Source organism: Hylobates moloch, unplaced genomic scaffold (assembly GCF_009828535.3).
Source record: "Hylobates moloch isolate HMO894 unplaced genomic scaffold, HMol_V3 SCAFFOLD_12, whole genome shotgun sequence".
In the NCBI taxonomy this organism is placed as follows: domain Eukaryota; kingdom Metazoa; phylum Chordata; class Mammalia; order Primates; family Hylobatidae; genus Hylobates; species Hylobates moloch.
In genome coordinates this window covers 41915105-41929139 of record NW_026652287.1, presented here as the reverse complement: position 1 = coordinate 41929139, position 14035 = coordinate 41915105, and the positions used below count along the sequence as shown (strand labels likewise).

Genomic DNA, 14035 nt, shown 5'->3' with positions numbered 1-14035 from the left:
CAGCGAGACTCCGTCTCAAAAAAAAAAAAAAGTCTTCCTTCAGAGAGCTTATATTCTTGTGATGATGAGGATGATAACGGTGGCAGTGATGATGATGGTGGTGGAGATAGAGATGATGATGATATGATGGAGACGACTATAAAGATGGTGATGCTGCTGATGATGCTGGTGATGGTGATGGTGATTATGGAGATGGTGATGAAGATGATGGTCATAATGGTGGTGCTGGTTATAACAGGAATGATGATGTGATGGTGTTGATGTGGTGATTGTGGTGATAGTGGTGATGTTTGAGATGATTGTGGTAATGATGATGATTGCCAATGATGATTGTGGTGTTGACAATGAGGATAATGAAGGTGATGATGATGATGATGATGATGATGATGATGATGATGATGATTGTGTTGGTGGTTATCCTGGTAATGATAATATTATGATGGTGCTGGTGGTAATGATGCTGATTATGATCACTGTGGTGGTGATGGTGATGAGGATGCTGGTAGTGGTGGTGCTGATGTTGATGGTGATGAAAGTGATGATGTCCATGGTGACAACTATGGTTATGTTGCTGACGAAGGTGGCAATAACAGAGGTAAAAAATAACATCTGGCATTATTGAGCACTAAATCTGCACCAAGTGCTATGTTCACCATCTAATTACGATTATATAATATGCTTCTTTATGGAAAAACTTCTATCATTGTAGTCAAGAGAGGCATGAAAATCTTTTATTTTTTATCCACATTAAATGCTGTTGGCATATGTTCAAAAATAAGTCTACTGCAAACTGTTATATATTTCCCTACTTTTGAACATAGTGTTTATTTCCCAACCTGTTTACAGCCCCTGGCCCTCTCCTGATACCATTCACCCTCAACTTTACCATAACCAACCTGCATTATGAGGAAAACATGCAACACCCTGGTTCCAGGAAGTTCAACACTACGGAGAGGGTTCTGCAGGGTCTGGTAAGAGCTCCACCACCTTACCAGTCCCGCTTATATCACCCACGCCAGGGCCATGGAAGATCTCACCCACCACTCCTTGGCCCCAGAGATGCAAGCCCCGCCTAGTGATGCCAGCCCCTCCTACCTCATGTCTGCCCCATCCCTCCACCTCAGTCCACCCACTCACCTCCCTCCCCATCCCCCACAGCTCAAGCCCTTGTTCAAGAGCACCAGTGTTGGCCCTCTCTACTCTGGCTGCAGACTGACCTTGCTCAGGTGAGACCTTAGAATTTCCAGCTTGGCTTCCCCAGTTGTTCCCAGGCCCAGAGTTTGCTCACCTTCCTTCCTGCCCTACCACGGGATGGCCTCAGCAGAGATGGAATTCAGGAGGCACTGGCTCCAGAACCAATTTGTGTCTTGATTCTACCACCTCCCACATCAACTGACAAATTCTTCAGAGTCCCTCAGCAGGATTGAGCCCTTACCCTCATCACCTCTCTAAATTCCCTCCACCTTCCTTTCCTCCAGTTGTTAAACTCTGTTCCCAGAATTTCTCTCCAAACATGCCTCATCTGCTTGCTTTCACCCCTAATTCTTGTTCTTCCCCTGTCTCAGGACTGAACTCTTCTTTCCCCATTGCTGTGAGAATGCAGGCTGCAACTTGTGATTTCATGAAAATCCTTGCATCCATGACTCTGCTCACAGTCCCAGGCTGGCAGGGAGTCAAAGCACTCAGAGAATCAAAGTGTGGCTTCCCCCACTTCTGTACTGGCTTCTTAATTCCTCTGGCCCCTTCCTGTCCTTCACCCAGTAAGCTCAGAACCCCTCCCTAGGCAATCCATTTATTGCCATTCCCCACTCTTGCCCTCCCCAGACCTGAGAAGGATGGGGCAGCCACTGGAGTGGACACCATCTGTACCCACCGCCTTGATCCCACCGGTCCTGGACTGGACAAAGAGCGGCTATACTGGGAGCTAAGCCAGCTGACCAACAGCATCACAGAGCTGGGCCCCTACACCCTGGACAGGGACAGTCTCTATGTCAATGGTGAGCAGCCGTGATGTGATTGGAGGCTCTTCCTCCTAGCTGGGCAGACCGTACTGTCTGTCCTGAGGTCACATTCCCTTTCTGACCATTGAGGGTTTGATGATACGCTCTATATGTGATGACTGATGTTTCAACTTCATAGTTTCATCTTCATCTTGCACGGATTTCACCCTCAAGGCCTTCTTCCCCCATGTGAGGGTGCAGGTGAAGAATCACAATGACCATGCATCATGAAACTTTCCTCATTGCACTAGGGTAACCCTGATTCCTATTTGGTCCGACCTCTCCTAAACCCTTAGCACTCTCCTCCCTCCTTCTCTCTGCAGGCTTCAACCATCGGAGCTCTGTGCCAACCACCAGCAGTGAGTATTTTACTGATGTTCCAGTCCACCCAATCCTATACCAAGCAGGGCAGGAGCTGACCTTATCTCTTATCCCTTTATGTCCTCTTCATGAAGGAAAAGGCTGGAAGGGCACAAATTATTCCCTTTCCCCTGTGCCCTAGCTCCATAAAGAGGCTCAGCTCAAACCTCAAATGCAGCAGGGCCCATAAGAGTCTTACCTGCTGGCATTTCCGCCATGAGGGTACTTGCTGCTTTCACTGATGAGAGCTTCTTGTCAGCTCCTGGGACCTCCACAGTGCACCTGGCAACCTCTGGGACTCTATCCTCCCTGCCTGGCCACACAGGTGAGCACCAGTCAATGATACCAGTCGATGGTGAGCATCTGCATCTCTGTCATTTTCATGCAAATTAAGATGAAAAATCATAGCAAATCAAATCTAGTGTTGCTAATGCAACCAACACACTTTATTGAGCACCTACTCTGTGCCAGGCCCATGGAATATGGCAGGCAATACAAAAGAGATAAAAATGTCTTCCTTCAGAGAGCTTATATTCTTGTGATGATGAGGATGATAAGTGTAGCAGTGATGATGATGGTGGCAATGATGGAGATGATGATGATATGATGGAGATGACTATAAAGATGGTGATGCTGCTGATGATGCTGGTGATGGTGATGGTGATTATGGAGATGGTGATGAAGATGATGGTGATAATGGTGGTGCTGGTTATAACAGGAATGATGATGTGATGGTGGTGATGTGATGCTTGTGGTGATAGTGTTGATGTTTGAGATGATTGTGGTGATGTTGACGATTGCCAATGATGATTGTGGTGTTGACAATGAGGATAATGAAGATGATGATGATGATGATGATAATGATTGTGTTGGTGGTTATCCTGGTAATGATAATATTGTGATGGTGCTGGTGGTAATGATGTTGATTATGATCACTGTGGTGGTGATGGTGATGAGGATGCTGGTAGTGGTGGTGCTGATGTTGATGGTGATGAAAGTGATGATTTCCATGGTGACAACTATTGTTATGTTGCTGACGAAGGTGGCAATAACAGAGGTAAAAAATAATATCTGACATTATTGAGCACTAAATCTGCACCAAGTGCTATGTTCACCATCTAATTACACTTATGTAATACGCTTCTTTATGAAAAACTATCATCATAGTCAAGAGAGGCATGAAAATCTTTTATTTTTTATCCACATTACATGCTGTTGGCATATGTTCAAAAATAAGTCTATTGCAAACTGTTATATATTTCTCTACTTTTGAACATAGTGTTTATTTCCCAACCCCTTTACAGCCCCTGTCCCTCTCTTGATACCATTCACCCTCAACTTTACCATCACCAACCTGCATTATGAGGAAAACATGCAACACCCTGGTTCCAGGAAGTTCAACACCACGGAGAGGGTTCTGCAGGGTCTGGTAAGAGCTCCACCACCTTACCAGTCCCGCTTATATCACCCACGCCAGGGCCATGGAAGATCTCACCCACCACTCCTTGGCCCCAGAGATGCAAGCCCCGCCTAGTGATGCCAGCCCCTCCTACCTCGTGTCTGCCCCGTCCCTCCAACTCAGCCCACCCTCTCACCTCCCTCCCCTTCCTCTACAGCTCAAGCCCTTGTTCAAGAGCACCAGTGTTGGCCCTCTGTACTCTGGCTGCAGACTGACCTTGCTCAGGTGAGACCTTAGAATTTCCAGCCTGGCTTCCGCAGCTGTTCCCAGGCCCAAAGAGTTTGCTCACCTTCCTTCCTGCCCTACCCACATCAACTGACAAATTCTTCGGAGTCCATCAGCAGGATTGATCCCTTACCCATCACCCCTCTAAATTCCCTCCATCTCCCTTTCCTCCAGTCGTTAAACTCTGTTCCCAGAATTTCTCTCCAAACATGCCTCATCTACTTGCTTTCACCCCAATTCTTGTTCTTCCCCTGTCTCAGGACTGAACTCTTCTTTCCCCATTGCTCTGAGAATGTAGGTCGCACCTTGTGATTTCATGAAAATCCTTGCATCCATGACTCTGCTCACAGTCCCAAGCTGGCAGGGAGTCAAAGCACTCAGAGAATCAAAGTGTGGCTTCTCTCACTTCTGTACCAGGCTTCTCAATTACTCTGGCCCCTTCCTATCCTTCACTCCGTAAGCTCAGAACCCTTCCCTAGGCAATCCACTTATTGCCATTCCCCATTCTTAACCTCCCCAGACCTGAGAAGCATGGGGCAGCTACTGGAGTGGACGCCATCTGCACCCACCGCTTTGATCCCACCAGTCCTGGACTGGACAAAGAGCGGCTATACTGGGAGCTGAGCCAGCTGACCAACAGCATCACAGAGCTGGGCCCCTACACCCTGGACAGGGACAGTCTCTATGTCAATGGTGAGCAGCCGTGATGTGATTGGGGGCTCTTCCTCCTAGCTGGGCAGATGCTACTGTCTGTCCTGAGGTCACATTCCCTTTCTGACCATTGAGGGTTTGATGATATGCTCTATATGTGATGATTGATGTTTCAACTTCATGGTTTCATCTTCATCTTGCACGGATTTCCCCCATGTGAGGGTGCTTGTGAGGAATCTCAATGACCATGCTTCATGAAACTTTCCTCATTGCACTAGGGTAACCCTGACCCCTATTTGGTCTGACCTCTCCTTAACCCTTACCCACCCTCCTCCCTCTCTCTCTCTGCAGGCTTCACCCATTGGAGCTCTGTGCCAGCCACCAGCAGTGAGTATTTTACTGATGTTCCAGTCCCCGCAATCCTACACCAAGCAGGGCAGGAGCTGACCTTACCTCTTATCCCCTTATGTCCTCTTCCTGAGGGAAAAGGCTTGGATGGCACAATTTATTTCCTTTCCCCTGTGTCCTAGCTTCATAGAGAAGCTCAGCTCAAACCTCAAATGCAGTGAGGCCCATAGTAGTTTTACTTGCTGGCATTTCCACCATGAGAGGGTTTGCTGCTTTCAGTAATGAGGGCTTCTTCTCAGTTCCTGGGCCCTCTGCAGTGCACCTGGACACCTCTGGGACTCCAGCCTCCCTCCCTGGCCACACAGGTGAGCACCAGTCAATGGCACCTCTGTTAGATCATGCCTGAGCATGCCAACATCTCTGCCATTATTGACTCAAATAAAGATGGAAAGTCATGGTAAATCTAGTGATGGTAAGTCAATTCACAAACTTTAATGCCCAAGGATACTGCAGGGAACCAAAAAGAGATAAAGTAACTGCATTCAGAGAGCTTATATTTCCGTGATGATGATGATTAAGTGGGTGTTGGTGATGATAATGGTGATGACAGTGGTGATGATGATGATGACTGTGATGATGATGATAATGGTGATGCTGATGATAGTGGTGGTAATGAGAAGGACAAGAATAATGGTGGCGATGAGGATGATGGTGATGATGATGATAGTAGAAACAAAGAGAATAGATAATTTTTGGCAATATTGAGCACTGAATATGCATCAAGAGCTATGCCCAGTATTTACCTACTATTGTATGCTTTTTACAAAATTCTATCACTTTAAATGCTGCATATGGTTTTTTGTTTGTTTGTTTTGTTTTTTTGATATGGAGTCTCACTCTGTCGCCAGGCTGGAGTGCAGTGGCACAATCTCAGCTCATTGCAACCTCCACCTCATGGGTTCAAGTGATTCTTGTGCCTCAACCCCGCGAATATCTGGGATTACAGACGTGCCACCACACCCAGCTAATTTTTGTATTTTTTTATTGTACTTTAAGTTTTAGGGTACATGTGCACAATGTGCAGGTTTGTTACATATGTATCCATGTGCCATGTTGGTGTGCTGCACCCATTAACTCGTCATTTAGCATTAGGTGTATCTCCTAATGCTATCCCTCCCCCCTCCCCCCACCCCACAACAGTCCCCGGAGTGTGATGTTCTTTTTTTTTAAGTAAAGATGGGGTTTAATCATGTTGGCCAGGATGGTCTTGATCTCCCAACCTCGTGATCCACCCGCCTAGGCCTCCCAAAGTGCTGAGATTATAGGCGTGATAAATTCTGCATATGTTTAAAAGTTAAGCCCATTGCAATATCATATTTTTCCTACTTTTGAACATAGTGTTTACTTCCCACTCCCACTGCAGCCCCTGGCCCTCTCCTGGTCCCATTCACTCTCAACTTCACTATCACCAACCTACAATATGAGGAGGACATGCGTCGCCCTGGTTCCAGGAAGTTCAACACCACGGAGAGAGTACTGCAGGGTCTGGTGAGAGCCCTACCATTTTGCCAGTCCCACCTACATCACCTATGCCAGGGCCACGGAAGATCTCACCCACCGCTCCTGGGTCCCAGAGATACAAGCCCAGCCCACTGATGCCAGCCCCTTCTACCTTATGTCTGCCACGCCCCTACACTTCAGCTCTCCCATTCACCTCCCTCTCCCTCCTCTGCAGCTCAAGCCCTTGTTCAAGAGCACCAGTGTCGGCCCTCTGTACTCTGGCTGCAGACTGACCTTGCTCAGGTGAGACCTTAGAGGAGCCAGCCCACCTTCTCCAATTGTTCCCAGTTCCAAGAAGTTTACGCAACTTCCTTCCTACCCTCCCTGGGGGTGCCTTCAGCACTGGTGGAATCCAGGAGGCAGTGGCTCCAGGACCAAGGTGTCCCCGATAGTAACATCTCTCCACTCAACAGTGATGCTGCAGAGCTCATCAGCAAGATAGGGCCCCTACCCTGGTCATCCCTCTAAATTCCCTCCTTTCCCACCGCCTCCCTTTCCTGCAGGTAATAAACTCTACAATCAGCATTTCTTTCTAACACAAACATGCCTCATCCACTTGCTTTGATCCCCAATTCCAGCTCTTCACCTGTCTCAAGTCTGAGCTCTCCTGTCCCCATCCCCCGAGAATAGAGGATCTACTTTATAATGTTACAAATATTTTTGTGTCCATGATTCTACTCACAGACCCAGGCTGGCTAGGAGTTGGTGCACTCACAGAATCTACGTGTAGCTTCTCACCTCTGTACCATTTCCTCTGGCCCCTGCCTGTCCTTCCCTCAGGAATCTCAGGACCTCTTCCTAGGCAATCCATTTATTGTCATTCCCCTCACTTATCCTCCTCAGGCCTGAGAAACATGGGGCAGCCACCGGTGTGGACGCCATCTGCACTCACCGCCTTGACCCCCCAAAGCCTGCACTGGACAGAGAGCAGCTATATTGGGAGCTGAGCAAACTGACCCATGGCATCACTGAGCTGGGCCCCTATCTTTTGGACAGAGGCAGTCTCTATGTCAATGGTGAGTGCCTGTGATGTGGTTGCAGGCTTTTCCTTCTTGATGAGTGGCCTCTACTCTCTGGCTTGAGGTCACACTTCCTGCCTGACTATTGTAGGCACAGCCATTTTGTCTTTTTGTGATTGCTGACATCTAAACTTCCGGGTTTCTTCTTCATCTTGCACTGAGCTGTATCTTCAGGGTCTCCTTCCCTGATGTGAGGGTGGTAATAGAGAATTTCCAATGGCCTTTGTTCCACGAAACTCCTTCCATTGCACCAGGGTACCCTGACCCCTATTTGGTCACCCACTTTTGACTCTTATTCACTATTCTTCCTCTCTCTCTCTCTGCAGGTTTCACCCATCGGAACTTTGTTCCCATCACCAGCAGTGAGTATTCAACTGATATTCCAGTGCCCCCAATCCTACATTAAGCATGGCAAGACCTGAACCCACTTCATATGCCCTTATGTTATTTTCATGAGCAAAGGAGCTGGATGGGCACAAGTTATTCCCTTTACCCTGTGCCCCAGGGAGAGACCCAGCTCCAACCCCACATACAGCAAGGCCCATAAACAGTCTTACCTACTGGCATTTCTGCCATGAGAGAGCTTGCTGCTTTCGCTGATGAGGTCTTTCCCTCAGCTCCTGGGACCTCCACAGTACACCTAGGAACCTCTGAAACTCCATCCTCCCTACCTAGACCCATAGGTAAGTACCAGTCAAAGGCACCTCTGTTAGAGCATGACAGATGAGCAGCAACATGTCTGCCATTATTTACTCAAATAAATGTAAAAATCATAGTAAATCTAGTGATGATGCATCAACCTACAAATGTTACTGAGTACCTCCTCTGTGCCAGACCCTGGGGATACAGCAGGTATACAAAACAGATAAAAATCTCTACCATCAGAAGCTTATATTCTTGTGGTGATAACTGTGGCGGGTGGCGATGTTGATAGTGGTGGTGGTTTTGATGATGATGGTGATGCTTATGGTAGCAATGATGATAATGATGATGAAGGTGGTGAGGATGATGACAATGGTGGAGGTTATGATGATAATGATGATGTGTTGAGTGTGATAAATGATAATGCTGGTGGTCATGATGGAGATGATCATGATGGTGATCATGGAAGTGGGGGTGACAACAATGATGGTGTGGGTGACAGTGATGGTGATGGTGATGGTGATGATGATGGTTCTGGTGCTGGTGGTGATGGTGGAGATTATCATGGTGGTGGTGGTGGTGGCAGTGATGATAACAATTATGGTGTGGATGACAATGATGGTAATGATGATTACAATGGGGATTATCATGGTGATGATGGCAGTGATGATGGCAGTAATGATGGTGATGATGATTATGGTGGTGGTGATGGGGATTATCATGGTGACGATGGTGGCAGTGATGACAGTAATGATGGTGATGATCATGATGATGGTGGTGATGGTTGTGCTGGTGGTGATTGTGGGGATTATTATGGTGGTGGTGGTGGCAATGATGATGACAATAATGATGCTGTAGGTGACAATGATGGTGATTATGATGGTGGTAACAAAGGTAAGGAATAATATGACATTGTTGAGCAATGAACATACAGTGAAAGCTAGGCTTAGCATCCAACTGATATGACATAGTATGTGTTTTTTTTAATTCTATCATTGTAGTTAAGGAAGGGATCAAAAATCTTCATTTTGTCCATCCCATTTAATGCTGTGTATATTTAAAAATAATTCTATTGCAAACCCTAATTTCTCTACTTCTGAACATAGTGTTTGTTTCTCACCCCCACTACAGTGCCTGGCCCTCTCCTGGTGCCATTCACCCTCAACTTCACCATCACCAACTTGCAGTATGAGGAGCCCATGCGGCACCCTGGCTCCAGGAAGTTCAATACCACGGAGAGGGTCCTACAGGGTCTGGTGAGAGTCCAACCCATCTAACTCTGCCTGGCCCACCTTACCAGATCCCACCTGCATCACCCATGCTAGAGATATAGAAGAAGATCCCATGTGAATCACCTTCGACCCCAAGTCACAAGCCCTACCCACTGGCATCAGCCCCACCCACCTGTCTCATTTCTGCCCTGCCCCTCCTCATCAGCCCTCCCAATCACCTCCCTCTCCCTCCTCCACAGCTCGGGCCCTTGTTCAAGAATACCAGTATCGGCCCTCTGTACTCCAGCTGCAGACTGACCTTGCTCAGGTGAGACCTTAGAATAGCCAATCAGGACTTACCCAAGTGTTCCCAGGCCCCAGAAGCATCCTTCTTGCCCTCCCTGTGAACGTCCTCAGCAGAAGTGGGATCCAGTTGGCAGTGGCTTCAAGAAAGAACATGTCTCCTGATCCTAGCAGTTCCCCACTCAAGTGACAGATTCTGCAGAGCCCATCATCAAGATTGGGTTCTTACTCCATTCATCCTTCTTAATACCTTCCATTCCCCCATATCCCTTCCCTTAAGTTTTAAAATTCTGTTCCCAAGGTCTCCCTTAAGAGAAAGGTGGCTTTTCCACTTGCTTTTATCTCTGATTCTAGCTCTTCACTTGTCTCAAGTCTGAGCTCTCCTGTCTTCATGCTATCAAACTGCAGGTTTCACCTTGCAATTTCATAAATATTCTTGTGTCCATGACTCTGCTCCCAGTCCAAGGCTGGCTGGGAGTTGGTGCATTTACAGAAATTAAATGTGGCTTCTCATCTCTCTCCCAGGCTTCTCATTTCCTCTGTCCCCTCCCTGTCCTTCCCTCAGGAATCTCAGGACCCCTTCCTGGGCAATCCTTTCATTGTCACCCCCCCCCACCTAACCTCCTCAGGCCAGAGAAGGACAAGGCAGCCACCAGAGTGGATGCCATCTGTACCCACCGCCCTGATCCTCAAAGCCCTGGACTAAACAGAGAGCAGCTGTACTGGGAGCTGAGCCAGCTGACCCACGACATCACTGAGCTGGGCCCCTACACCCTGGACAGGGACAGTCTCTATGTCAATGGTGAGCAGCTTTGATGTGGTTGGAGTCTCTTCCTCCTTGCTGGGCAGCCCCTCCTCTCTGGCTTGAAGTCACACTTCCTGTCCGCATGTTGAAGCCTCTGCCATGTTGTCTGTATGTGATGATTGATGTTAGAACTTCATTATTTTTTTCTGCATCTTGGACTGAGTTCATTCTCCAGACCCTGGTCCCTGAAGTGAATGTGCTGATAGAGAACCTCTAATGGCTCCTGTTCCATGAAACCCCTTCTATTCCACCAGGGTAGCTCTGATTCCAATTTAGTCCCCCCACCTCTCCTTAACCCTTACCCACTATCCTCCTTCCCTCTCTCTGCAGGTTTCACTCATTGGAGCCCCATACCAACCACCAGCAGTGAGTATTCAACTGATATTCCAGTACCCCCAATTCTACTCCAAGCAGGGCAGGAGCTGAGCCCTCCTCATACACACTTATGTCCACTTTGTGAGAGGAAGGTGCTGGGAGAGCACAAGTTATTCCCTCTCCCCTATGCCCAAAAGAGAAACACAGTTCAAGACCCACCTGCAGCAAGCCTCATACTAGTCCTACCTGCTGGCATTTCTGCCATGAGAATGCTTGCTGCTTTCACTAATGAGGGCTTCTCCTTAGCTCCTGGGACCTCCACAGTGAACCTGGGAACCTCTGGGATCCCATCTTCCCTCCCTGAAACTACAGGTAAGTATCAGCCAATGGCACTTCCATTACAGTGTGCCTGATGAATATAAACATTTCTGCCATTATACACTTAAATAAAGATAAAAGTCATAGTAAATATGGTGATGAGGAGTTAACCTGTAAACTTTATTGAGCACCTACTCTGTGCCAGGCCCTGGAGATACAGCAGGGAACATGGAAATAGATAGCAATCTCTGCTTAAGATAGCTTATATTCCTGTGATGATGATGATGTAGGTGATGGTGATGATGATGGTGGTGATGGTGATGATGATGATGATGATCATGATATAGATGATGGTGGTGATGATGCTAATTGTGATGACAGTGATGAGGATGATGATAATGGTGGGGGTAGTGGTTATGATGATAATAATTATGTGAAGACAGTAATAATTATCGTGGTGGTGATTGACAAAAATGATGATGATGTTGACACTGATAATAATAAAGATGGTGATGATGATAGTGCTGGTGGTGATGGGGATGATGAGGTTAATGATGATGGTGGTGGTGACGATGACAATAATACTTCTGATGGTGGCAATCATGGTGATATTGACAGTGATGATGATAATGGTGATGGAGGTGATGATTGGGATGATGACGGTTGTGGTGGTAATGATGATAATGATGATGGTGATGGCGGTGGTGTGGGGTTGGTGCTGATGGTGGTGATGATAATAATACTCATGGAGACAATCATGGGGATGTTGAAAATGAAGGTGGTGTTAACAATGGCACTAGATAGTATCTGGCACTATGGAACACTGAATATGCACCAAGACCTATGCTCAGCCTCTAACTACTATTATTTAATGTGCTCTATTAAGAACAGCTATCATAATAGTCAAAGGAGGCATGAAAACATTTGTTTTATCAATCACTTTAAATCTTGTTGCATATGTTTAGAAATAAGTCTATTGCAAACTCTTAAATTTTCTCTACTTTTGAACTTAGTGTTTATTTCCCACCTTCACTATAGTCACCGGCCCTCTCCTGGTGCCATTCACACTCAACTTCACCATCACTAACCTACAGTATGAAGAGAACATGGGTCACCCTGGCTCCAGGAAGTTCAACACCACGGAGAGGGTTCTGCAGGGCCTGGTGAGAGCCCCACCAATCTTACTCTGCCCTACCCACCTTACCTATTCCCACGTATGTCACCTATATGGCCATGGAAGATCTCACCCATCTCCCCTCACCCCAAGAGATAAAAGCCCCATACAACCTACTGATGTCAGCTCCACCAACTAGAGCCAGCCCCACCCACCTCACTTCTGCCCTGCCTTTACTTCCTCAGCCCTGCCACTCACCTCCCTCTCCCTCCCCGACAGCTCAAGCCCTTGTTCAAGAGCACCAGTGTTGGCCCTCTGTATTCTGGCTGCAGACTGACCTTGCTCAGGTGAGACCTTAGAATTTCTGGTGTGGCTGCCCCAATTATTCCTAGTCTCAATGAGTTTGGACTTCTTTTTTCCTGTCCTCTTTGTGATTATTCTTATCGAAGATGGAATTCCGGAAACAGTGGCTCCAGGACTAACTTGTCTCCTGGTATTAGCAGTGCCCCCGCCCCCACTTCCAAACTGAGAGATTCCAGAGTCCATCAACAGGACTGGACTTCTGCCCTGGCCATTCCTCAGAATTCTCTGTTTCCTCCCCCACCTCCCTTGACTTTAGGTGTTAAATTCTGTAACTAGGATTTCTCTCAAGACAAACATGCCTCAACCACGTGTTTTCATCCCCAATTCCAGCTCTTCAGCTATCTCAAGTCTGAGCTCTCCTGTTTCCATGCTTTAAGAATGGAGGGTCCACCCTGCCATTTTGGGAAAACTGTTATATCCACAACCATGCTCACAGTCCCAAGCTGGCCAGTGCACTCAGGGAATCTAAGTATTGCTTCCCACCTCTGTATTGGACTTTTTACTTCCTCTGTCCTTCTTGTCCTACACTTTGCCATCTCAAGACCTCTCCTTAGGTAATTCATTTATTGCTATTCCCCTCACCACCTCTCCCCAGGCCTGAGAAGGATGGAGCAGCCACCAGAGTGGACGCCATCTGCACCCACCGCCCTGACCCCAAAATCCCTGGGCTAGACAGAGAGCGGCTATACTGGGAGCTGAGCCAGCTGACCCAGAGCATCACTGAGCTGGGCCCCTACACCCTGGACAGGGACAGTCTCTATGTCAATGGTAAGCAGTTGTGATGTGATTAGAGTCTCTTTCTCCTGGCTGGGCAGCCTCTACTCTCTTACTTGAGGTCACATGCCCTGCCTGGACACTGAAGGCTAGGACACGTCTGTATGTGGTGATTGATGTCAGAATTTCATGATTTCTTCTTTATGTTGAACTGATTTCATCCTTAGTAGCTTCTTCCCTGATACTCGGATTCTGACAGAGAATCTCCAAAGGCCCCTGTTCCATGAAACTCCTTTCATTCCACCAGGTTAGCCCTGACTTTTGTTTGATCCCCTACCTCCCCTTTGACTCTTATCCACACTCCTCCCTCCCTCTCTATGCAGGTTTCACCCAGTGGAGCTCTGTGCCCACCACCAGCAGTGAGTATTCTACTGATGTTCCCATGGCCCCAATCTTATACCAAACTTAGCAGGAGCTGACCCCTATTCATAAGCCCTTATGTCCTTTCCATAAGGGAAGGAACATAGAGGGCACAAATTATTCCCCTTCCCCACTGCCCCAGCTAGCCAGAATCCCAGCTGAAGCCCCACAGGCAAAAATCCCCATGAATAGTCCCTCCTGCTGGCAT

The 14035-nt window shown here is 47.5% G+C and overlaps 1 protein-coding gene across 1 annotated transcript in view; it reads left to right on the top strand.

Annotated features, from left to right (window-relative positions):
- MUC16 (mucin 16, cell surface associated) overlaps positions 1–14035 on the top strand; it is a 220729-nt gene that overhangs the window by 168889 nt on the left and 37805 nt on the right. The window contains exons 57-75 of the mRNA XM_058425754.1: positions 3665–3789; positions 3977–4044; positions 4565–4737; positions 5047–5082; positions 5343–5408; positions 6467–6591; positions 6779–6846; positions 7447–7619; positions 7949–7984; positions 8240–8305; positions 9396–9520; positions 9736–9803; positions 10408–10580; positions 10914–10949; positions 11205–11270; positions 12255–12379; positions 12610–12677; positions 13289–13461; positions 13791–13826. Coding sequence (XP_058281737.1) covers positions 3665–3789; positions 3977–4044; positions 4565–4737; positions 5047–5082; positions 5343–5408; positions 6467–6591; positions 6779–6846; positions 7447–7619; positions 7949–7984; positions 8240–8305; positions 9396–9520; positions 9736–9803; positions 10408–10580; positions 10914–10949; positions 11205–11270; positions 12255–12379; positions 12610–12677; positions 13289–13461; positions 13791–13826 — 1806 coding nt within the window. The remainder of the gene's footprint in view (positions 1–3664; positions 3790–3976; positions 4045–4564; positions 4738–5046; positions 5083–5342; positions 5409–6466; positions 6592–6778; positions 6847–7446; positions 7620–7948; positions 7985–8239; positions 8306–9395; positions 9521–9735; positions 9804–10407; positions 10581–10913; positions 10950–11204; positions 11271–12254; positions 12380–12609; positions 12678–13288; positions 13462–13790; positions 13827–14035) is intronic.